General features: G+C 40.6%; 1 protein-coding gene across 3 annotated transcripts in view; it reads left to right on the top strand.

The window, feature by feature from the left end:
- The window catches only part of Membrin (golgi SNAP receptor complex member 2), a 64,065-nt gene that overhangs the window by 26,251 nt on the left and 14,040 nt on the right, over positions 1-23,774 (top strand). For all 3 annotated transcript variants that reach the window (XM_067126529.1, XM_067126528.1, XM_067126530.1), the window contains exon 3: positions 16,057-16,162. In XM_067126529.1, coding sequence (XP_066982630.1) covers positions 16,057-16,162 — 106 coding nt within the window. The remainder of the gene's footprint in view (positions 1-16,056; positions 16,163-23,774) is intronic.

The following is a 23,774-nucleotide window of genomic DNA, read 5'->3' as shown; positions in this document are numbered from 1 at the left end:
GAAATGCCCTGCTAAGGATGCTAAGTGCAATACCTGCCAGAAAAAGGGACATCTCGAGAAGGTGTGCAGGTCTTCCAAGATGAATAAGACTGTGGATGCAACCTCACCTTCAAGCACAAGTGGAAATTGTCTCTCACCACCTACTAAGTCAAGCACCAGCTGCCGTCTCGTGGGTTTTAAGCAGAAACAATGAGTCCCACACCAGTCACTGTCTCCATTTCATTTGGCGATATCTCATCACATCTCCAGCTAATCCCTGATACAGGAGCAGACATCACAGTGATTGGCACTAAACATTTGGATGAACTCTGCATACCCAGGACAAGACTTTCAGCTCCACCCATGACGGATGTTGTAACTGCAGATGGATCCCCTATGACACCAGCTGTTGGATGCTTCCAGGCGACACTTCGCCTTGGCAACAAGTCATGCTTAGCAATCATACATGAAAACGAGGGTATCCAGACAGCCCTTCTTTCCGTGGACATTGCGAGGTTCTTGCCATAGTGTCACCAGAAAGCCTATTCTCAAGGTTTCTCATGTCAACAGATGTGCCCAGCTTCCTGCTTCCGCCATGATGTCACCTACAGCTGCCAAGGACTATTTTCACGCCATTTCAGTGACGTTCTCATGTCTAAGAAGGATCTACAGACACAAACACTGAAGAAAATGGAAGGTCCCCAATGCGGATCCACCTCAAACCCGGAGCTACACCTTTCGCTGTACATACTCCCGGCCCATTCCGTTCGCCCTCAGGGATCAAGTGAAAGAAGAACTTGACTCCTTAGTGAAACAAGGAATCATCACACCAGCAGGCGAGAACCTTCTGAATGGTGTCATCCCATGGTCCTAGTACCCAGGACAAAGGTGTCCGTATCACCGTGGATCACACCCACCTAAATTCTCAGGTCGCCCGACGCACATGAGCCCCATGATGCGGTTCGCTAACATCTCTCCTAAGGCAAAGTATTTCACCACAGCGGACGCCCTGCATGGATACTGGCAAATGGAGCTGGCAGAAGAGGACCGCCATCTGACGGCGTTTATAACTCCGTATGGAAGATTTCAGCACTGTGCGACCCGATGGGATTTTCAGCGACAGGTGATGCATACTGCCTTTCGTGGTGACATGGCACAAAGGATTCCCTAACTGCGTGAAAGTTTGGATGACATCCTGCTGTCCGGAAGGATCTCCTCTCACCTTCAACGAATACACCAAATGTTGACTAGGTGTTGGTCAATACGGTATCACCCTCAACAAGGAGAAATTCATTTTATGGTTAAAGTTTTTAATTTCTGTGGATATGTCCTGTCCTCCGATGGCATTACAGCAGACCCCGACAAGGTATCCGTTAATTTGACTTTCTACACCGCCCAATGTCACGGATCTCAGATCATTTATGGGCCTCGTCAATCAACTAGTCGACTTCTCCCGGACATCGCAGCAGCAGCACAGCCCCTCTGACCACTTATGAGCCCCAAACGCTCATTCATTTGGACTCTGACCATGAGCAAGCATTTAAGAAGGTCAAGGCAGCTCTGAGTTCACCACCTGTCCTGGCACCCTTCAACCCAGCCTTACCTGCGGTCTTGCAAACAGATGCCTCACGCCTGTATGGCCTTGGATATGATCCCTACTTCAAGACAACGGCCGTGGTCAGATCGCCTCATCCAGTGTGGCTCTCGTTTCCTAACAGATACAGAAACTGCTAACGCCACCATAGAGCTGGAACTACTAGCAGTTACTTGGGCTATGGCTAGTGTCGCCTATATTTGTCTGGACTTCAGCATTTCACCTTAATGACTGACCATCGCCCTCTGATACCGATTCTAAATCATTACACATTGGATGCCATTGAGAATCCACGCCTGCAACGTCTCAAAGTGAAAGTGGCCCTTACATTTTCACTGCAGTCTGGCGTGGGAAGAAACAGCAATATGCATACCTGATGCCCTATCGACGCTCCCCAACCAGTCAACCCACACCTGAAGATGAGGAAGACTGCACCACCTCAACTGCATATGTCAGATGCATCATCGCCAACACCATTTTCCACTGATGACCAAGCAACAGGACCCATCGTCGAAGAAGACAGGAATTACAAGAAATCCGTGCCGCTGCAGCCCAGGATCAAGACTACAGTCGTCTGCGTCCAAACGTCTCCAATGGCTTTCCCACCAACCGTTGACCTCCATGTGTCTGCCTTCCCATTGAAAGTTGCGGGGACAGTCTTTATGCAGATGGAGAATTAGTATTAACGGGCCCCGGATGTCATCCCTGCAGCCCTCCAAAACGCACTTTAGCTCGCCTTCATGACAGCCACCGATGTAATTGAAGCTAGTACGTCGTGCAAGACAGACTTTATTTTGGCCAGGCATCAACGCCCGACATAAAAATACTGCCAGAGAGTTGCGGCGCCTGTCAACAGCTTCTTCCCAGCCAGCAACAGGAACCTTACATGTGTGATGACCACCCATCCCGACCCTTGACAAAGTGTGTCAGCTGACTTTTTCCATGTAGCAGGGAAGGCTTTCCTTGTTATTGCTGATAGACTTTCAGGCTGGCCTGTAGTTGTCCCCTGTGGACATGACACAACCGCAGCCAGAGTCACAAGAATGTTCTGTGTCTTTTTCCGCGAGGTTGGTGTCCCACTCCGTTAATACGGACTGATGGAGGACCCCATTTTCCAGTCAAAATTCAAGCAATTAGCTGATTGGGGGATTCACCACATCATCACTTCTCCACATTACCCTCAGTCCAATGGACATGCTGAAGCTGCAGTAAAGCCGTCAAACACCTCATCATCAAGACTGCCCCATCCGGGAACATAGATTGTGAAGCCTTTGATAGAGGACTGTTGGAAACGGAACACGCCAACCCTGCTGGACGTTCCCCTGCGCAGTAATTCTCTATGGCCACCCTCTCCGCACCTGTGTTCCAGCCCACCCCAGGTCATTCACGGATGAGTGGCAAACTAAGACTGAGGACTATGACCGTCGAACTGCTGCCCACACTGAACAAGCAATAAGCCTCTACAACTCGCATGCCCGCCCTCTAACCAAGCTCACCATCGCCAGCAAGTCAGGATACAGGGCATTTTATTACAACACACCGATGGGAATGGGTTGGCATGGGTGATGGGTGACATAAGGTCATTTGTTTTCTATAGGAAAATGGTGCGAAATTCCTAAAGTGGTCGGGTATGGTTCGGAACCGTACAGACATTTGAATCAGTGCCTAACATGAGTGATGACACCTCTCCCCAAGTCCCTGTGTCCCCTTGCTCTGGCCAGGAAGAGAGCCATTTATAACCCTCTTAATGCCCCTATCGTTCATCCCGATTCGCTGAAAAGAATCCATGTTCATTCAACAGTGTCCTTAAAGGGGAGGGAGGTGTATAGATATCAGATACTATTACAGTGCACATACAATTACATGCACTCCATGTGTATAATGTATTTTCAGAGATATGCTTTATTTACTTAATGTTATGCACATTATCATTTATTCTGATGTTGTTTAATGTATATCATTAGCTATTTTATCGAATCGTGGCAACAATGTAATTACATGCAGCAACACTGCTATTGTTTCCGCCATTTATATGATAAGTTAGTTGACTGTTTGTGGTCACTCTGTAATGATGTATGGATCTTCCTCCAGCTTTGACATTGTATATCTGTCAATATCACTGGATTTTTAAAGAACCTACAGTATTATTCCATCACCCTTCGTTCCATCCATTACATGGACGTATGTGATAGGGCACCAACCCACAAAACCCAGTGGCCTGTAAGTTTCAAATGGTTAAAGAAAAATGCTAAAGAGAGTGGGGATGTGTTTGTTCTTTTTATAGATTACTTCCAAGTTAAAAACACCCATGAATAGACAATAATCCTACACTTGAGGGCCGGAAGATGAATTTTGATGCCATTTACCACAAACCATATAAAAAATTGGTTGATCTTGATGTGGGTTGTTGAAGAGATGATTAGAACATCTGAACAAAATTATTTGTTTCTTATTTAAATGTTATTAGAGTGCTATACAGTAATTGAATGCGTATTCCATGATTCTCAACCTTTCCTTTGTTGAGGCACTGGTTCTGGATACAATCCATGAAAATTTTATACGTATTCCTTGTTGTCTGGAGAATATTCAAGTATATATTTTATATTTAAGATATCTGTGTATATAATAAGTATCAGTTGTGAAGGAGCTTTTTCTTATTAAACATTTTTAGCCTTGATAAAGAGATATGAATGGTTGACTGGTCACTTCATTAGTAGAGCTTAGGGCACAGCATTCTATTTTTTGATGTGATAAGTTACTTGGGATGAATCTTACTAAGTGTGCAGTTGACATTCATAATAACAAAGAGATTGCTTGGCTGACCAATGACTGCCTAGTTCACCTGTCTCAAATGTTTTAGCTCTTGTCAGAATTCTTCATGCCACCACTCTATGGGGCTAGTCTTTGCATTTGCTATTTTGGCTGTTGACATTTTCATGGTATTGTGACTTTTAGCTTTGTTTGTTTAGGTGGGATTCATCTGGCAGTAGGAACAAAAAAACAGTTTTAACATAGATGTAGTTGCTGTGAGTCCTCAAAGGATTTATACTCTCATGGTCCCCCAAGGGTTCCATATGGTAGACTAACCAATTATAAAGAATTCTCTTTGTAGTTGGTCTCGGACAGAATAGTGCTGTTGGCACAGTGATAGAATGTAAAGGACTCAGGACGGAAGGGCTCTGTCTCCTGTCCTACAGCGACTGCCTCGGTTTTCTCTGCATTCCACCCGCACAGATGTGACAACATCGCATATATCGACTATCTTCCTGATTACATGCCAGGTCTGTGCGAGATAAATGTTCACCCCAGTTCCATGCCTTTTTGTCATCGAAACTGGGTGGGTTGGAGGGCTCACAGCAGCTACTAAAATTAGGTTTTCCTATGTCAGAACCTGTTTTTTGATAGCATAGCTGCTATTCATCCTCAAAGGAGCTTACAAAAGAAATTGATAGGTGACAAAATGGCATGGGTCCCCAACAACCCAGGTCAATTTTTGGTCTGGAGTAAGTCACATGTTATTAACTATTTTCTTTATTCCGGATACACATTAGGGTTTGGCAATAAATAATAGGAAACAACACAGCCCAACATCAACATATATTATTCTTTGTGGTTCAAAAGTTACCTACTTATGTCATGTTGGACTGTGGGATTATTGTGCCTTCCCCAGCAATGTCTCAACATGATCACCACTCTCATGGCAATAGTATTTCAGGAATCTTTTATTCAAGGTAAATTGACGGATTATCAACCATTTTCTTTATTCCAGATACCCATTAGGGTTTGGCAGTAAAGAACAGGAAACATACTAACTTCTATATGTATTATCCCTTGTGGCTTACCTAATTATGTCAAGTTCTTCGTTGCAGGGATGGGTAGAGCTGTCGCCTAGCACGCTGTTGGCCCAGTGTTCAACTCTCCTACCGACTAATGAAGAATTAGAGGAATTTATTTCCGGTGATAGAAATTCATTTCTCATCATAATGTGGTACAGATCCCACAATAAGTTGTAGGTCCCATTGCTAGGTAACCAGTTGGTTCTTAGCCGCATAAAATAAATCAAATCCTTCAGGCCAGCCCTAGGAGAGCTGGTAATCAGCTCAGTGGTCTGGTTAAACTAAGATATACAGTACTTTTACCTAATTATGTTTGGTCTGGCTTGAGGATTATTGTGCCTTCACCGTTTCAAGAATACTGCCTCTAATATCCAATAACCACTGTACGCTCGGAGACTTCCTCGAAAGAAACATTTCTGAAGAAAGTTAACGATGTGCTCACCTTTTGGATGTCATGCAACTTAGGAAAGGAGTGAAGGTGTGGCTTTTTGATGAGGGCCACTAAAATAATCTCTGTCTGCCCATGTAGGGAGAGTGGTTTGTTTGTGATAGGGTGTGGGAAAAACAGGATCATCTGGGATGCTTGCGACATCTTGGTAAACCCTTTGAGTCTTTGAACCAGGCATAATATTTTATCAGAAAAGGCAATTTTCCATTTAAAAAGGTTCTCATTCTTGGCCAGGAATGATAGGCCAGGAGACAACAGTAAATGACAGTTGGTGTATGAGCAGTGAAATGTTATCCCTGTCTAAGAGAGCCCAGCATGCTAATCCAAGCTCCTGATGCCAGTGCAGTCAAGACTGCCTTTTGGAGCATATAAGTTGTAGTTGTATTGGGCCCACTAAATTAAGGGGATGACAAGAGTATAAGAACCTTATTCATGGACCAGGTAATGGGAAACCTTGCAGGATCTGACCTTTCCAGTGTAAAAGACTGGAGAAAAGAATTATCCATTTCTATATTAGAATAAATTCCAAAACCATAAAGCAAGGGTTCTTACTATGCTACCTTATGTGCCATGATTGTTTTAATAGCAGAGTGCTTGACCTCAAAAGATATACCTGTATAATAAAATTTAAAACTGTTTCAACATAATTCAACTGGACTGTCAGTGTGCAGGTGTTCTAACCACATTTTTCATATAGATTTGTATGTCGGATAGATGAAGTCCATAGTTTTTGCACTAGGTACCTAGCAATGTTAGGCAAATAATCATTACAGTAGTTTAGTTTTAAAAAAGCCACGTGAAAATCACGGCTTAGAAGGATGCATAGATGACTTCCTCTCCTTCTGTCTGGGATAGAATAGCAAATGGCAATGGAATCGATTCTCTTGCCTGTTGTTGAAGAAATAATAAACCAATGGCTTTTGGCTAATTCAAGGCCTTTAGGCAAGCAATTCCATTGAAATGCTGTAGATTGTTCAAAGCTTTTGAAATCTGGGACAGTGAAGGAAAGGGTGTATTGTCCTCCATTCATCCCAGTCTTGTAGGAATGCATCTCTTACTATTGCCTGAATGTCCAGGTTCAGAGACACATACACTGGAAATTGATGGTTCTCACATGTGGCAAACCACTCCCGGATGTGGAAGCATGTTAGCAGTTACTGACTTGAGAGGAGCTCAGCATGAGCCTAACCTCTTGATATAAGACATTGTAGTCATATTGTCCAGGACCAAAAATTGTGGATCCCTTTTGGAGGTTTCAGTTTTCTGAGATGTAATGACAGCCAGTAACTCCAGGAAGCTGATATGACACTACCTCAGAACAGGTGACCATCTTCCCCTAACAGACAATCCTCCCAATGACCTCGTATGAACAGTGGAGTCAAGTCGGAACTGTTTGCCAGAGACTTTCCAGGTCCATGGACAGAGCATCTTCTCAGATCGCAAGGCCTTTTCCTGACATGTGAGAGCCAGCCAGACTCTGTTTCAATCCTACAGTCACAATCTCAGGATTAGATCTACCACAGACCCAAACTAACAGGTCCAGACTTTGTTCCAATTGTCATCTGGAAAAGCTGGGCTATGAAGGAATCTTCTCAGGTCCTTCCTAATTCTAGTTTGAGTGCTGTTGGGAAGGATCAGCTGGCCACGAAGAGTATCCCAGCATCAGAAAGTGGCTGCTGGATGTGAGGTGGGACTTGTTCCTATTAGGAAAATTTTGACTGGAGTCTGTCGACTACAGCTCTCAGATTTTGTCGGTACTCTTCTCTTGTGGCTCCCCAGATTAGCCAATCATCTAGGTAGGCCACCAGTTAAATTCCTTCATTCTTGGGCTACCATAAAATAAATAAGTGCAACATATATATACAAATTTATGCAGACTGTGTGTTTATTCAAATTTGACAGGTCAAGGATTACCCTTCATTTGGAGGAATGCGTCTTGGGGACACTGAAGAGTGGTGGCAAATAAATCTCTTTCTCTATGGCCCCTTTTTAAAATAAGTCCTGTTTTTGGGGAAAAACCCATTGAAAATTATGCTGTGTTCCCAAGGGGGAGGCTTTACTGTGCATGATGCTGTAGAAGACAACCCCAACCATGCAAGTTCTGTTGGCTCCACCTCTTCCCTTCCCTTTGATATGCAATCCAGCACAGTAGTTGATTTTCCTTTTCCCTGGTAGGTGTGTCTTGTCCACTTTGAAAGGGGATGCATGCTATAGTTGTCATTTCTTCTGTTATCGAAGGGGTCCTTTAGTAGTGTCTGGAGGCTTGTAGGGCTGTGATTCATAACAAGCTTTCTTAGGCAAAGGAAGAGGAAACTCTCGAGGGTGTTGTTCCCAAATTCCCCTTTTTCAAGAACAGCATGTATTGTGCAGTTCAATTGTTGGGCTCATTCAGTGAGTTGTGGAACAACAGAAGCTTCAAAAACGGTCCTGACAGATGGGGAGGAATGCAATGTGAAGGTTACATTGGGGAGAAAAATGTTAGAGCCTACCAGTGCTTCCTTTCAAGCCTTAATGCAACAAAGTGCTCCCCTTAGGGTCTTCATAAGTGTTTTGGTTACTGCAGTGATTACTTGTTTTGGAAGACTCTGGGAGCTCTTTGATAGCTACTTCCAGCATAGTAGTGGAAGTTATAATATTGAGGAGTTGGAGCCTAGCATAAAATTCAGCCATAGGTGTCCTGAGATTTTTCTCATAGGGGTCCCAAATTTCTGGGTAGCCATGACCAATGGGAGCTTTTTCCTCACAGAAGGGAGGACAGTGTTGCCCATTCAGATACTGGGATGGAGGAGACAAATGGCTTTGTTTCTGCCATAAACTCTCATTTCTCAGTCACCACAAAATTCTGAAATTCCATCTTTACATGATTGGATGTTTTGTTGTTGGACGAAATATTCCATTAAACTGGAGAAAGGTTCCTTCTTTGGCTTTTATTAATACTGTATGATTGTGTCAGTGGCTTTCATTGCTATATTAATAAACAGGATAACCATCTCCTTTGATGGTTTCTGAATTCCTATTGAAGGAAGGACCAAGTACCATTCAGTATTGGTAAAGGCCACTCTGTCCCGAAATTTTAAATCAGCCAGTTGGTTTTCTTTTCATTAATGAGATATTTTCCATCTGGTGAAAGAATGCACATTTAGGTGTCCTTGCTAAAGGTTATCAGTACAGGTAGTCCCCCAGTTTTGATCTTTCATCTTACAATATTTTGAAGGTGCAGTGGGGTTACCAGTTATGATGGTTTCAAAGTTACAATGCAACACCGATACGACAATATTTTGAAAATATTTTTTAATTTCACGTGCAGTGGTCGTTGGCAGCAGCGTACAGTGCACGATATGTTGGTCCGAGAGGCTGGGATGTGGGTATCTTGTGCCCTGACCTCGACCTCATTCACGCTTGCCGTCTACGGAGTAAAGTTGGGTTAGTGTGTGATTTTTTGTGCGTTTGACTATACGGAAACTGTTTAAAACTCAAATTTGTGTAACATCAGTATGTCTGCCAAATGCACCAAGCGAGTCTCCTGCTGGTGGTCCGGCAAAGATGAGGCTTTCCATCACTTAGAGCAGAAAATAAAAATTACCAACCAGCATGCCACAGGAAGGGCAGTCATGGCCATCGCACGCGACAAGCATCTATCGCAGTCAACGATATCCACCATCATTAAGGACTAGAAATGGATATTGGACGCTGTAAAGGCATCTGCTTCAGTTCATTCCACGATTATAACAAAGAAGAGGACAGGGCCTTTGGAAGAAATGGAGCAGTTACTGGTCACAAGGATGGAGGACCAGATACGAAAGTGTATGTCATTCAGCCTCTTGACCATTCAAACAGAGGCGCTTGCTTTTTCGAGGAACTAAAGAAATGCTAAGATGATACCCACAAAGATTTTGAAGCAAGTCATGGATGGTTTCATCATTTCAAAAACCGCCATAATATTCATAGTGTGAAATTTAGCGGTGAAGCAGCAAGCTCTGATGCCGAAGGACTTGCTAAATTTAAGGATGCTTTACATAAGATCATTGTTGATGAAGGGTACTTGCCGCAGCAAATCTTTAATGCCGACAAAACAGGACTATTGGAAGCAGATGCCTGTGAACGGTCCTACATCCACAAAGAGGCAACAGCAATGCCCAGGTTTAAGGCTTACAAAGACCAACTGACTCTTCTGCTTTGGGGGAAATGTGTCTGGGTATAAACTCAAGCTATTCATGATGTATCACTCTGCAAATCCGAGGGCATTAGCAAGAATCAGCAAACATATGCTTCCTGTGCATTAACGCATAATAAGAAAGCATGGATGTTTTGCACTGCTATTTGAAGAGTGGTTTGTGCATTGCTTTATTCCAGAAGTGAAAGATTATTGTGTGGAAAATGACATCCCCTTCAAAATTCTGCTGATTTTCGACAATGCTCCCAGCCACCCTCAGCACATTGGAGATATGAACGAGAACATAAAAGTTTGTTTCTGCCACCAAACAACTTCTCTCATACAACCCATGGATTAGGGCGCCTTGACTACGTTGAAGGCCTGTTATCTTCGGAACACATTTGCTCAGGAGAAAGCGGTCAGAAGTTTGTGGAAGGAATTCAATGTTTTGAACGCCATTATGAACATCGGAAGGATGTGGAAGAAGGTAAAGAAAGAGTGTATGAATGGGATTTGAAAAAATCTGCTAAAAGTGTATGTAAACTCATTTAAAGGTTTTATAAGGATGAAGTAGTGGAAATTAACCCTTAAAAGCCGAGCCTCTATTTACAAAAGTGTCTGCCGTATGCCGGTGGCATTCGGGAGTTAGCACGAAGCAGAAAAAATTTTTTTCAAAAATCACAGCACACTTGGTTTTTAAGATTAAGAATTAATTTTTGGCTCCTATTTTTGTCATTGCCTGAAGTTTAGTATGCAACCATCAGAAATGAAAAAAATATCATTATCATTTATAAATATTGAAATATATGACAGCGCAAAAAAAAATCATATATAATTGTATACAAATCGCGCTGTGAGCAAAAAGGTTAAAGCTAATGAATTATTTTTTTTCTTTGTATTGTACACTAAATTGCGATGAATTTGGTATATAACAAATTGTAAAACGATCAAAGCAACACAGAGAAAATATTATCACAAAATGATGCATGAATTCGTAATGCACAGACGTAAAAAAAGGTTTTTTCAAAAATTCACCATAAATTGAAATAATGTGTTAGAGATTTCCCGTTTGTTGCAAAATGAAGGTAATTGATTGAATATTACTAGACTGTAAGTGTTTTAGCTTAAAATTGCAGTTTTCGACCATTTCGGTCGAGTTAAAATTGACCGAAGGTCAAATTTTTTCTATTTATCGTGATTTATATGAAAATATTTCAAAACTAATAAAAGCTACAACCATGTGTTATTTTTTGTTGTATTCTATGTGAAATTGCACACATTTTCATGTATAACACTTTACGTAACGCCTAATAGAAAATGGTGCGAAAATTACGACAAGGTGACTAAAGAAATTCTGAGATTTTCGGCTGAGTTACCGCGCGTGGAGATAAGGAAAAAGTTTTTTCAAAAATTCACCATAAATCGAAATATTGTGCTAGAGACTTCCTGTCTGTTGCAAAATGAAGGTAAATGATTGAATGTTACTAGAATGTAAGAGTTTTAGCTTACAATTGCATTTTTTTACCATTTCGGTCGAGTCTAAAGTTGACTGTAGGTTTACATTTCGGCACTTATCGTGATTTATATGAAAATATTTCAAAACTGATAAAAGCTACAACCATGAGTTATTTTTTGTTGTATTCTACATGAAATTGCACACATTTTCATATATAAAACTTTATGTAATGGCTAATATAAAACGGTGCAAAAATTATGACAAAGTGACGAAAGAATTTCTGAGATGTGTCGCTGATGCTTTGTAGTGCGAGAAGAAAGAAATTCGCGCATGCGCAGCTGGGTAACACTTATAAACAAAACAACAGCATGATCCGTGAACTCCGAGCATCCCTCAAGGCATGTGATTTAAAATCTTTCGCAAACTGGGCCTATAACTATTTTTCCGCGAATATTTAAAAAAACTTTTTGTAGTTGACATACCGTACGTCCACTTGGCACCCGACAGACCATTTTAGTCAACATACAATACGTCCAGTCGGCGTTTAAGGGTTAAGGAGCAGGTTCTCCTTCCTCTTGTTCTTTGCAAAAATTTTTACTAGCAGAATTGGTACCCAGAGCAAAATTTTAATGTAAACACAAAAAAAATTTATGCACTACGTTATTAAAAACCAATTTTAACAAATCAAGATATGAACGGCCGTTTGGGACATAACTCGTTCGTAAGTTGGGTAATGTCAGTATAGATACTGAACAACTTTGTGTCTACCCCTATTCTTCTTGGTTTTTGGGTTTTTTTCCAAAGAACAATTGGATGATTTGTGGACATGCAGGATGCATTTTCCTTATAACAAAAGATCCTCAGTCACACAAGTTCTTTCAGTGTGTATTTGAAGGAGAGGTATTCCTATTCAAGGAGCTTTGTTTCAGCTCATGTAGAGTGCCACAAGTAATCACAAGGAATTTGTTGTTCATAGGGGGATGGTGCCATCACATAGGAGCAAGAATTTGCTTCTATTGAGTCAACTGGTTCAAGTTGGCCAACCCAGTTGACAGTATTCCAAAGGCCAATGATCTGTTGCTTCATCATGGTCAGTCTCCACCCTATATGATTTTCAGTAGACTTTCCTAAATCTTCCTCAGTCCATTATTTTCACCTGGAGATGAGAGTAGACCCTCACAATATATAGGCTTTTTTGTCAGAAGAGGAATAATTATTCCTTACTGCTTCTTGGAGAATTTTACAGTAGCCCATAAGGAAGCTTCCTGTGAGGTAATGGCTTTCTTTGTTAGGAATCATGGTCACCCTGGAGAAGCATCCTGTGTGGTAATGGCTTTCTTTGTTGGGAATCATGGCCACCCTGGAGAATTTGTCTTACTGATGGAGCATAATTATAGTGCTGTCTTGGCATAATAGATTGCAGTTTAAAGTAAAGGACCATCATTGTCACCAGGTTCTGTAGGAGGGACGCTGAAACTACTTGTTAACAAGTATATTCTTAAACCTATTTCCAGGTTTAGTTGTTTTTTTCCTTCTGTCTCATAACACAAAACAAAAGGTTATGACAAGTGTTGTTACACTGACTTGCAGTACATCATAGAATGGTCAACACTACATCCAGTAACCTTACAGAGATGTTAGGGTTACGGAAAGACCATCAGTGATTCCTGGTAAGTTTATCCCTAAGACCTTGAGCCTTTGGCTAAATGGAAGAGTTTTTACAATGCAAACACCTGGTCAGAGTGGAAAGACTGCGTCTTTGGGTGAAAATGAACAACATAGTATTGGTTCTCTAGTTCATTCCATGGAAGGACAATGTTTTTGCCAATTGAGAAATCAGGACAGACAAGTTCTGCCTACAGAATAGTCATTACATCCACGAGTTCAAGTGTTGCTGTGGAATTGGAGGAGCTCTCAAATGTGGACTTACTGGCACGTGGATGAACAAGAATGCTCAGTCTACTATTTCTCCTCTGAGGGCAAACAGGCTTGATTGGTGGGTGTCAGGTTTGGCCCAGTTCAGATGACGATGTTTCTTCAGGTTTGTTCATTTTTGCCCAGTTCAGAAATGAAAAAATATCATTATCATATATAAATATTGGCCTTGACAGCCCCAAGATATAATTTTATCCACAAGTAAAAACGGTTAAAGCTAATGAGTTAAAGTTGTATTGAACAAATTTTTGAGTATATAACAAATTTTAAAAATGCTCAGTGACAAAATGATCCATGAATTAGAGCCTTAGTAGCCTCTGAGCGGATGATGTTTGGACTTTCTAGCTCTCTCAGTAGATCTCTTATTCTTCCATTAAGGAAAAATCAACTGATAAAAGCTATAACCATGAGTTATTTTTTTTGTTGTATTGTACATGGGATTCACTATAAAACTAATCATAAAACGGTGCACTTAGCGAAAAGAATTTCTGAGATGCTTGGGTTGTCAAAGGTATTTCAGATTCTATCCTTGAGCAAGTGGAGAAACAACCTTGACCTTGTATCAGAAGCAGTTATCGATTTTGTATATTTCAAAACTGATAAAAGCTACAACCAGGTGCTGTTCTAGAGGAATTTTCAGCACTTGCAAACCCTGCAGACATCAAAGAAAAAATTTTTTTTTTTCTCCATTATTTTTAGATATAGTAAAAGTTTTTCTCTGTCTGCTTTTGTAAGGTTTAGTACCATGCTTGTGCACATTTCCATATATAAAACTTTGGTATTGCATTTTATGCAGTTGGATCTGGCTAATGATCAGCACCTTAAGGTGTTGAGATCGGTTGAGATTGACACCCTTAGAACCCAGAATCAGTCTCTCTGGAATTTAGACGTAGTTCTAAAATTTTATCTGCAGATCATTTTGAGCCTCTGGAACTAGTTCCATTCAAGTGCTTACTATGAAACACTTTTTGTTAGAAAATGATATTTACTTTGAAACACTTTTTGTTAGAACTACCAACATTTAAGTGTTTAAGAAACACTTTTTGAGTTTATGTGCACTTTTGTTAGACTCTCTTTTAAGGCTGGTGTAAAGGGAATGCTATTTTATCCTTTTTCCCTTAGAGCTGAGATTGATGTTAAGGCAAAGTTGTTCTAAGAACTGTAAGAATTCCAAATTTAACATTTTTGGTGGGGAAAGAAGAGGAAACACTTCTCCTGTTGGGGCAATTAAAATTTATTTAGATCAGTTAAACCTGGAAGGGGCAAAGATAACCTTTTGTTTTGTGATTTTAGAATACCTAGAATGTCTTTGTCAAAGAATACAATGTTCTCTGTGACATATTTGTGTCAAAGAATACAATGTTCTCTGTGACATATTTGATCAGGCTAGCGCAGGAGAAACTAGTTCCATACCTTTTACCTTTATTGAAGGTAAATATTCATAATGTAAGAGTGGTTGCAACTTCATTTAGTTTTATGAGAAATTTGTTGCTTAAGAATGTGATTAATGTGTCGCAGTAGAAGGCAGTTTGGTTTTTGCCACTCACTACCTTAAGTTCTCAGAATCACATCTGAAAATAGTAAAGCCCTTAGTCCACTACTGGTTTTGAATCAAATCTTTTCTTAAACCAAAGAAAGAGCAGTCTTTTAGGCTCTTTGTTTTAAATCTCAGGTTTTGATATTTTGGGGAACAGGACTGATACATGTAATGTGTGAGAATACCTTTATATTATAAAGTATTTAATTTAGTTGACTGTCGTTATCAGGGCTTTCGGACCCTGACACAGGGGTCCCTTCACTCAGCTTCTGTTTCATTCTGGCTGAATTAAAGTGGTTTTCCTTGAAAGGCAAGGCTGCGCTTCACTGCATACATACAAGAGCCTTGCTCCCTGAGTGGAATCTAGCTTCTGGTGGCAGTAAGATCCAGAAAGGATTCCAGATTAGGTAAGAATGCTTTAGGTTTCATGCAAGACACCTTTAGCTCGATTGGGTGAGCGGATTTTTTCCAGGTGCTCTACCCACTATCCTCTTCTCAATGAAGGAATGAGCTGACTTTAACAGTAGGTAAGATTCATCCCAGATATAAATTTTTGCAATAGAATTATTATTTGGATACTTACCTAATGTTGAAGTAGACCCCACTCAACCTCCCCTTCTGCTTAGTGGGCTGTCAAGAATTCTGACAAGAGCTAAAACATTCAAAACACACCTGGTGGAGAAAAGGTGTACTGGAGAGTCATTCATGATCAGCCATCTAATCTTTTGTTTGAATGCTAACCCCTGTCAGTTCAGAGATATAAGCTATCTTTAGCAGTAGGTAAGTATCCAAATGATAAATTTTATTTTGAAAATTAATATTATAGCAATTTACTATTACCTATGTGTTGTTAATCAAGCTGTTCTGTTGCCCATTTCACAGTTCTCATTTAGTCTTACAAATACATGTGTTGGAGATGAAATCTTGCTCTTCAGTATTTCACCTGTGAAGTATATTTTATGAAGCATTTTCCTTATGTGTTGTTTTGAGAAGTGTCCACTTCGTCCTCTTTAGCCATAGAAAGTTTTGAGTAAAGATTTTGTGCTGCAGTTGTAAGAGAGTGAAGTATAAGAGGTTTTTAAAAATTAATTTTCATTAACATATGGATTTTTTTTCAGGAATTGCAGTCGGCTAGATATTTTGATTAATAAAGAACCACCCACCAGGAGAGCTAATGCCAAATATCGAGTTGATCAACTAAAATATGATTTTCAGCATGTGGAGGTCAGCAAGACAAAAATTTTTCATAGTTGATTTTAATTTAGTTTATATTAACAGCATAATGTATCAAGTTTTTGTTGAACCATTATGAAATTTTTATGCAATAGCTTATGTAATGCTATGTTTCAGTATTATTATTATTATTATTATTATTATTATTATTATTATTATTATTATTATTATTATTATTATTATTATTATTATTATTATTATATGATGATCTTCAACCCCTTCTGCTCGCCGAATCCCTAACCAAACGCAGAAACTATCACAGCGATATTGTCAACTGTTGGGTTAGAGAGATGGCTAAGCAACTGAGAGAGAGAGAAGACATCACTGTGAGGAGAGCTGACAAGACTGCTGCCTTCGTCCTCATCAATACTCAAGAATACCATAGAAAAATAGAAGATATACTCGCTGATCAGATGAAATTCAAGAGAATCACAAAGAACCCAGTAGACAACATTAAACGCGAAGCAAACAAACTCATAGAAACTAACAATGCTGCAACAAACGCTACCCACCTCCCTACCATCACAGGTGGTTATGGCCCAGGATACATATATGGTAATATCAAGACAAACAAACCAGCAAACCCCCTGCGACCCATTATCAGCCAAATCCCCGCCCCCACCTACCACCTGGCCAAAAGACTGAACACTCTACTCACCCCCTACACACCTGACAGGTACAGCCTTAAGTCGTCTGCTGAGTTTCTACAAGTTCTCTGGTCGGCCCCGCCCAGTGACTTCATCGCCTCTATGGATGTAGAATCTCTCTTCACAAACGTACCTGTCGATGAAACCATTTCTGTGATCGCCGACTGAGTCTACCGAGATCCTTCATTTACCCCTCTCCCATCCCTGAACACATCCTTTGGTCTCTCTTGGAGATATGTACAAAAAAGGCCCTGTTTGCCAACCACCGAGGACACATGTATTTACAAGTGGATGGAGTCGCCATGGGTTCCCCCTAGGTGTCTTATTTGCAAATTTTTACATGGGTACTGTTGAACAGCCGGTCTTCGCTAATGTATGTAAACCCCCCATTTACGTGCCTTATATCGACGACACCTTCCTCCGTGCAGACTCACAAGAGGAGATTGATAACTTAGGGGCTGCCTTCCACCAGCACAGCAGCCTGTCCTTCACCATAGAACATGCTGAAAACAACCCCTCCCATTCCTCGACGTGTTGGTAGAGCAGCAGGGCACCGCCTTCAGCACTTCCGTTTACACCAAACCCACTAACTTGGGCCTTTGCATGAATGGTGAGAGTAAGTGCCCAGAGCATTATAAAAATCTGCGATTAAAGCCTATGTTTGTTGCGCCTTCTACCACTGCTCCTCATGGCGAAAAACGCATGAAGAACTCGACCGCGCCACCCAAGTATTGGTCAACAACGGACACAAAAACCGAGACATCCAAGACGTAGTAATGAAAGGTTCGGAGAATTGGTACCAGCAAGAACCCCGTCTGGCCCTCCCTGAAGATATTAAATTATTCTACAGAGGGAGGTTCCACAAACGGTATAAAGGCGATGAAAAGGCCCTGAAAAACATCATCAAGGAGCATGTCGCCCCCACCGACCTGACGAAAAATGTACAATTGATTATCTACTATGCCAGCAAGAAGACGAGCAGTCTTATTATGAAGAACAACCCCGCCTCTCGACAGGAACCGCTGAAGAAGACCAACGTGGTGTACCAGTACAAATGCCCTTCGCAAGGATGCCCTGCGACCTACATCGGAATGACCACCATGCGTCTTTCGAAACGGATTTCCTGTCACGCCCAAGAGGGGGCCATTTTCAACCATGCTAGAGACGCTCACAGCCTTGTGTCCGGCATAGTGATATTATCAATTGCTTCGAAGTAATAGATCAAGCCCCTGACCACCGAAGACTATGGATACTAGAGGCACTGCATATAGGAGCAGAAAACTTCCCATCAACACTACCCCTGAAACCTATCTGCTTCCAACAACGGCATGGTGCCCTATCACAGCACCCCTGTAAACATAACTCGGAACATCCCAGCAGGACGTTGAGAGCAGCAGCAAGGAACAAGGCCCTTCTGACAAACCCCCCGACAGAGGACATGACCTAAATGAAGCTATAAATGTACTCCTCCACAGGGCATGTCTTACGAACCATAGGACATCGCAGAGCAACCACTACGCTCTGAGATTAAGACCGAGAAACTGCCAACCAATGGGAGAAGATCATGCCTAGTGACATCAGCGCTCTCTTGGCCAATCAAAAATCAACGGTCTCTCAACCAATCAAAAAGCAGACCATGACCAGCGCCCCCCGCCGACCACTGACATAAAAAAGAAAGAACATAGCCACCACTTCATTCAGCTCTTCCAAAACATGTCGCGATACCTACAATCCCAGAAGCACTGATGACCCCTGCACTTGTTTTTGGACCTCGCCCTCGGAATTTTCATTACCTTCGACTTCTGATATTTTTATAAATAAAACCCCTACAGTGAACTTTGGCATTTTACTTAATTCTGTTGCTGAAGAAGAAAAAAGGGTAATTAGAAGAGTTGAAAGAATAATCTACAAGATTAATGCAAGCAAGGCTGCCATCACATTTAACAAAATATTATTATTATTACTATTATATTATTATTCAGAAGATAAACCTTATTCATATGGAACAAGTCTACAGGGACCATTGACTTAAAATTCAAACTTCCAAAGAATATGGTGTTCACCTGAAAGAAATTACAGAAGATAATAGGAAATACAGAAAAAGAAATACATAAGTTCCAGATGAATATTTTTAGGGTAGTAATGCATAACATCTTTGAACTTTTGAGGTTCTTGTTGCACAATCTCCAAAGGGAGACTTCAACAGTCCAAAGGTGTGAGGAATTAAAGACTTGTGGAACTGAGAAGTTCAACGACGCGACACGTGCACTGCATATTGGTGTGGCTGTTCACCAAATCTAGTCGCTCTTAGCAGGAAAAGAGGATCAGGAGTCACTTGTGGTGGTGAAAGTTCTGTGTTAAAGTAGAACTTCCGAAAAATTTACAAACAAGAGACTATGTATCGATGGTCCAAGTGATAACTGCTCATGCTAGGAAACAGGAACCTACCTCCACAAACCACTCTATCTAAAAGAGATAAATCTGTGGAAGAAGCAGACATCCACACCAGAGAACAGTATTCTAGTAAAGGAAGAACAGATGACCTAAAACATGTTGCATTTTAAATATATGAGGCCTTAATGTATAATACCTAACTTCTGTGTGGCTTATGGTGACACTCATTGAATGTTTCTCAAAAGTAAGAGGTGAGTCAAAGGTTACACCAAGTATAGGTAAAGCTTCAGGTTCATTCAGCAGAGTCCCATCTACTTGAAGGGGAGGATGGGGTGGAAAATCATTACAAAAAATCTATTAATCAGTAGTTTTTCATTTTACTTGGGTTCATACTCATACCCCATCGACTATACCATTCATTAATCCACTCCACATCAGGATTGAGACTAAGAGCAGCTTCATTTCTCGTAAGTGGAGACTTGACTACACCCACAAGTGTTGCATCATCAGCAATTCGTAATATTTACATGTGGCATAGACATAAAGTGAGTTCATTGTGTTTGTCGCATAAAATGTACTACATTGGCAAACATCTTCTGCACTTTTCTTAACCTGACCTTGCTGTTTTTGTTTGCAATGCCAGTCAGGCTGCTGCTAAAAACAGTGTGTCTTTTTCTAGTTACAGGTTTAGTGCAACTCAGCTTGCTTAGTTTTATCATCCTTACAACTAAAATGGGGAATACTTGGCATAGTGCAGTTTTGGAATCGTCGATCTTCAAATGTTTAGCAAGGAGCAAATTCATTCCAGCCTTCTGCTGACATTTGAATTCAGGCACAGTGATTTTGTTTTCTATTCCCTCATATTTATTTATTTACCAATTTTCTTATGACTTCTCTCTCTCCATGCCAGTTTCCCTTTGGAGCTAGTCCTCTAGGTTTATAATCTATGGACACTGTCCAAAAGGGTTTTCAGCTGAAGATTGAAAGATCGAAAAAATGAAATGCTGAATTGCATTAAATTTGATAGAAACCAATATTTTTATCTCACAAATTGGGGAGCAAGTGTTATGTGTACTGTAAACTATGGATGTCAGTAAACAGGTTAGCCTCAAACTCAACGTTGAAGTCTGGATCAGATTCATGAGAGACTCAGAACATGTGGTGGTCCTTGTAAACCTTCCCAAAACACTTTTGTCTAAGTAGAAACTGACGAACTGCTTGTAACTCTTCATCATGATATAATAAAAATGAGAAATGCAGTATACATTTACTGTATACTGTAAGTTGGGTGGTGACTGTAAAGTATTGTGTAATTCTGTTGTCAGGCTTGTCCAGTGAGTTTTGTAACAACAGAGTCTTCAAAGGGTCCTGACAGAAGGTGGAAGAATGTCATGGCAGAGTAACATTGGGAGTGACATTTGGAGCCCACCATTGTTTCTTTTCAAACCATAAGTCACCAGTCCATGAAGCCATAGAGTGTTCCCCCATAGGATCTGCATGAGTGTCTTTGAAACTGCAGCTAAGACAGTCCTAAAAGAATCAGGAAGTTCCCTCATAACTACTTCTAGCAAAGTAGCGGAGGCCAGGATGTCAAGGAGGTTGAGCCTTGCATGAAATTCTGACACGGCTGTCTGCCTTGAGATTTTTTTTATAAGGGCCTCAAACTGCTGGATAGCCACTTCTAGTAGGAACTGCTTCTGTTCATCAGGGAGGACATGTATTGCCCATTCCTTTGTAGAATTGTCAAATACAGGAATGGCAGAAACAAATGGTTTTATTTCTGCCAATTTCTCTTACATACCAGTATGGCAAAACCCCCCAAAAATCTGCCTTCACATAGTTTACTGTTTTGAAAATGAAAGGACAGAAAGCTGGTGCCACCTAAAGAGAGTAGTGGGTCTCTAGAATTGTGGAAATACTATATTTTCCATTAAACCTTAAGAAGGTTGTCTCTGTGGCTCTCATTGCCATGGTAGCAGGAAGGATAAAAGTCTCCTTTTGACACTTTGAATTCCTGTTGAAGGAGGGATCAAGCACCATTCCACTTTGGGAAAAGCAGCCATCCCAAAATTCCACCTATTCAACCTAAGTCATTGTTTTCTTTTTGTTCGTCAGGTATTTCCTATGTGACGAAAGGATGCACATTGTGATGGATATTGGTGCCCCTGATACTTTCTTATTTGAGGTTTCATAGTCCAACTTGGTCTAGTTATTAGTACCGGTCTGAATTATGGAAGTGGGTATGTTGTCTCTCAATGAACCTTCTGGTTCCCATGGAGATTTAAATGACTGACATGACTTCTTTTTGGTCTTGGTATTTTTATTGCCTTGTTCCCAGAACCTAAACTTTTCTGCAAGTGAAACAATCTCTGCCCTGGTGGATTTTACAGTCTGCCTATTTCTCTTTTTTAAAGGCTGAAAAATTTTAAAGAGATAAAATCCAACTCTGTATCCAAGAATGACACGAATTTCTCATGGGAATGCTGAATAGTATCCATGATACACTGATGCTCAGAAACAAGATTTTCTGACAAAGCCTTGGGCACAATCTTCCTATTAGGGACACCTGCCTGGGATGATTGTGCCAAGGCAGCCGTATTGCCACTGCCTAGCAGGTTGGAAGTCCCAGATAAAACACTGTAGTACAGTCTGTAGAAGAAACATATTTCAGATGGAGAAGGGTGGCCCGATTTGGGTCCTTGATATCTGGTTGTTGCATGGGAGAGCTTAGATTATTATTCGAGGCATCTTTCTCTTGCAAAATAGAAGATTGTGTCCCTGGTCTTCTGGGTTCAGCAGGGAAATTTCAGTGGCAATGTTTGCTTGATGCTGGTTATGGATGGCATCTCTCCCAAAGAATGACTTTTCTTTTCCATCGGAGGAGTCAGAGTGGGAGGTCTTAGCATCTAGTGTCTTGGCATTTTAGCCAGGGTTTGTATTCTGTTTGGAAAAGAAAGGGAATACTCTCTGCTAGGGTTGTGCTGGTAATATGTAATCTCCTCCCACTGTACTCCTGAAACTTTTGACCCAAAGAGATAGCTTTTTCATTGCTCTGGCTTGCTGCCAGGAGCATGTCACATATTTCCTACAAGTCCGGTGACCAACCAAATTCATCTTCATTCCTACAAGGGTTCTGATCACAGCAGGTAGTATTAGCCATCCTCAAGGGGCAAAAGGCAGATTGAGCAATTTGCAGCAGAGCAGTTGATCTATGGGTCCTACATAATAGCAGCCCTGTAGTGGTGAAGTGTTTGCCACTTATATTCATTGGATAGCCAGTGAATGCTTCAGGGTCAAGCAGAAGACTTGATCATAACTATGTGTCTATAGTATCCTGATAGGTGCTATGATTAATGGGTAATACCCATTAAGCATTAGTACCAAACTGTATTAAGGGTATTACCTTACAACTACCACAGTAATAATATATTAAAATATTTCTTTGTAGCTACTACTAACTTATTATTTAAGGAAAATTCATTTATGTCTGTCTATAATCCGTCTGTTTCCATAAGCTGTTGGGCTTTTTTGTAAGTTCAGACCTGAAGTAAAGTACCAGATAAAGGTTTTAGGCTATGTTAATTGGTACTGTATTTCAAAATTTAGTTAATTATCAGAATTACTGTACAAAGATTACAAATATATTTATATGATTTTTAATCAGAATTGGTACTATGAGATTTTGGTAATTTAAATAACTTTGATTATTAGTGGAGAGTATTTCTGTATCCCACTAAGACAAAGAAAAGTGCTATGAGATTTTCTGGAGAGGGTGTAACATCACTAACTGGTGGAGTAATTCATATTAGAAGTAGACCTACCTGAAAATATTTTCTATTCCTGTACTACTGAAAAACATCCTGATACTGAAGGTAACTGAGGAAGTTTCTATATAGCTAAATTCATTTAAATTGTTTTTAAATTATAATGAAGGAAAGAAAGAAAATTTAGTTTACAGCAAAGTTTTTAGTCAAGCACAGAGGTGAACTGGCAGTTCACAGTTATCATTGTATATCCAAGAAATCAGTAAAAAATCAAAATTTTCCGTTAGCATGAACTAGAATTATTTACATAAAGTAAGAAAACCATTGACTAGTGAGTTTCAATAATAAACATTCTAGTATTGCCATTTATAACTTTTTTTAGCAGAGACAAAAAGCACTTAGTGTATGGTGAAGCTTAGTAACCTAATCCAAAATCCTCACTTTGTAGGATACACTGGCTAGAAAGTCTGTTAGATGTCTACTCACTCAAATTTTAATGCACTAAAACTTTTACCTGGGTCTTAAGCCCATGCACATAACATTCCTCAGACGATGTCACTGGCATATAACCAGAACAGTACCATTGAAGCAGAATTCTTCTGGAGCTGCTGAGGGGTTTTCCGTCTCACGAAAGATCTAAGCGTAGTGGGGAAAATGACTGACCTAAGTGCTGTTGCCACATGTGTGTGAGGAAGATGAAGGAAAAACTGAGGCAGTCGCTGTGCAAGGGACAACCCTCTGCCTCGAGTCCTTATATACCTTATAAGTGTGCCAAGAAGCATTATTCTAGCCAAGAAC

The sequence above is a fragment of the Macrobrachium rosenbergii genome, chromosome 3 (assembly GCF_040412425.1).
Source record: "Macrobrachium rosenbergii isolate ZJJX-2024 chromosome 3, ASM4041242v1, whole genome shotgun sequence".
NCBI classification, from domain to species: Eukaryota; Metazoa; Arthropoda; class Malacostraca; order Decapoda; family Palaemonidae; genus Macrobrachium; species Macrobrachium rosenbergii.
The sequence above is the reverse complement of the archived record's forward strand: the minus strand, read 5'-3'. Positions and strand labels throughout refer to the sequence as shown.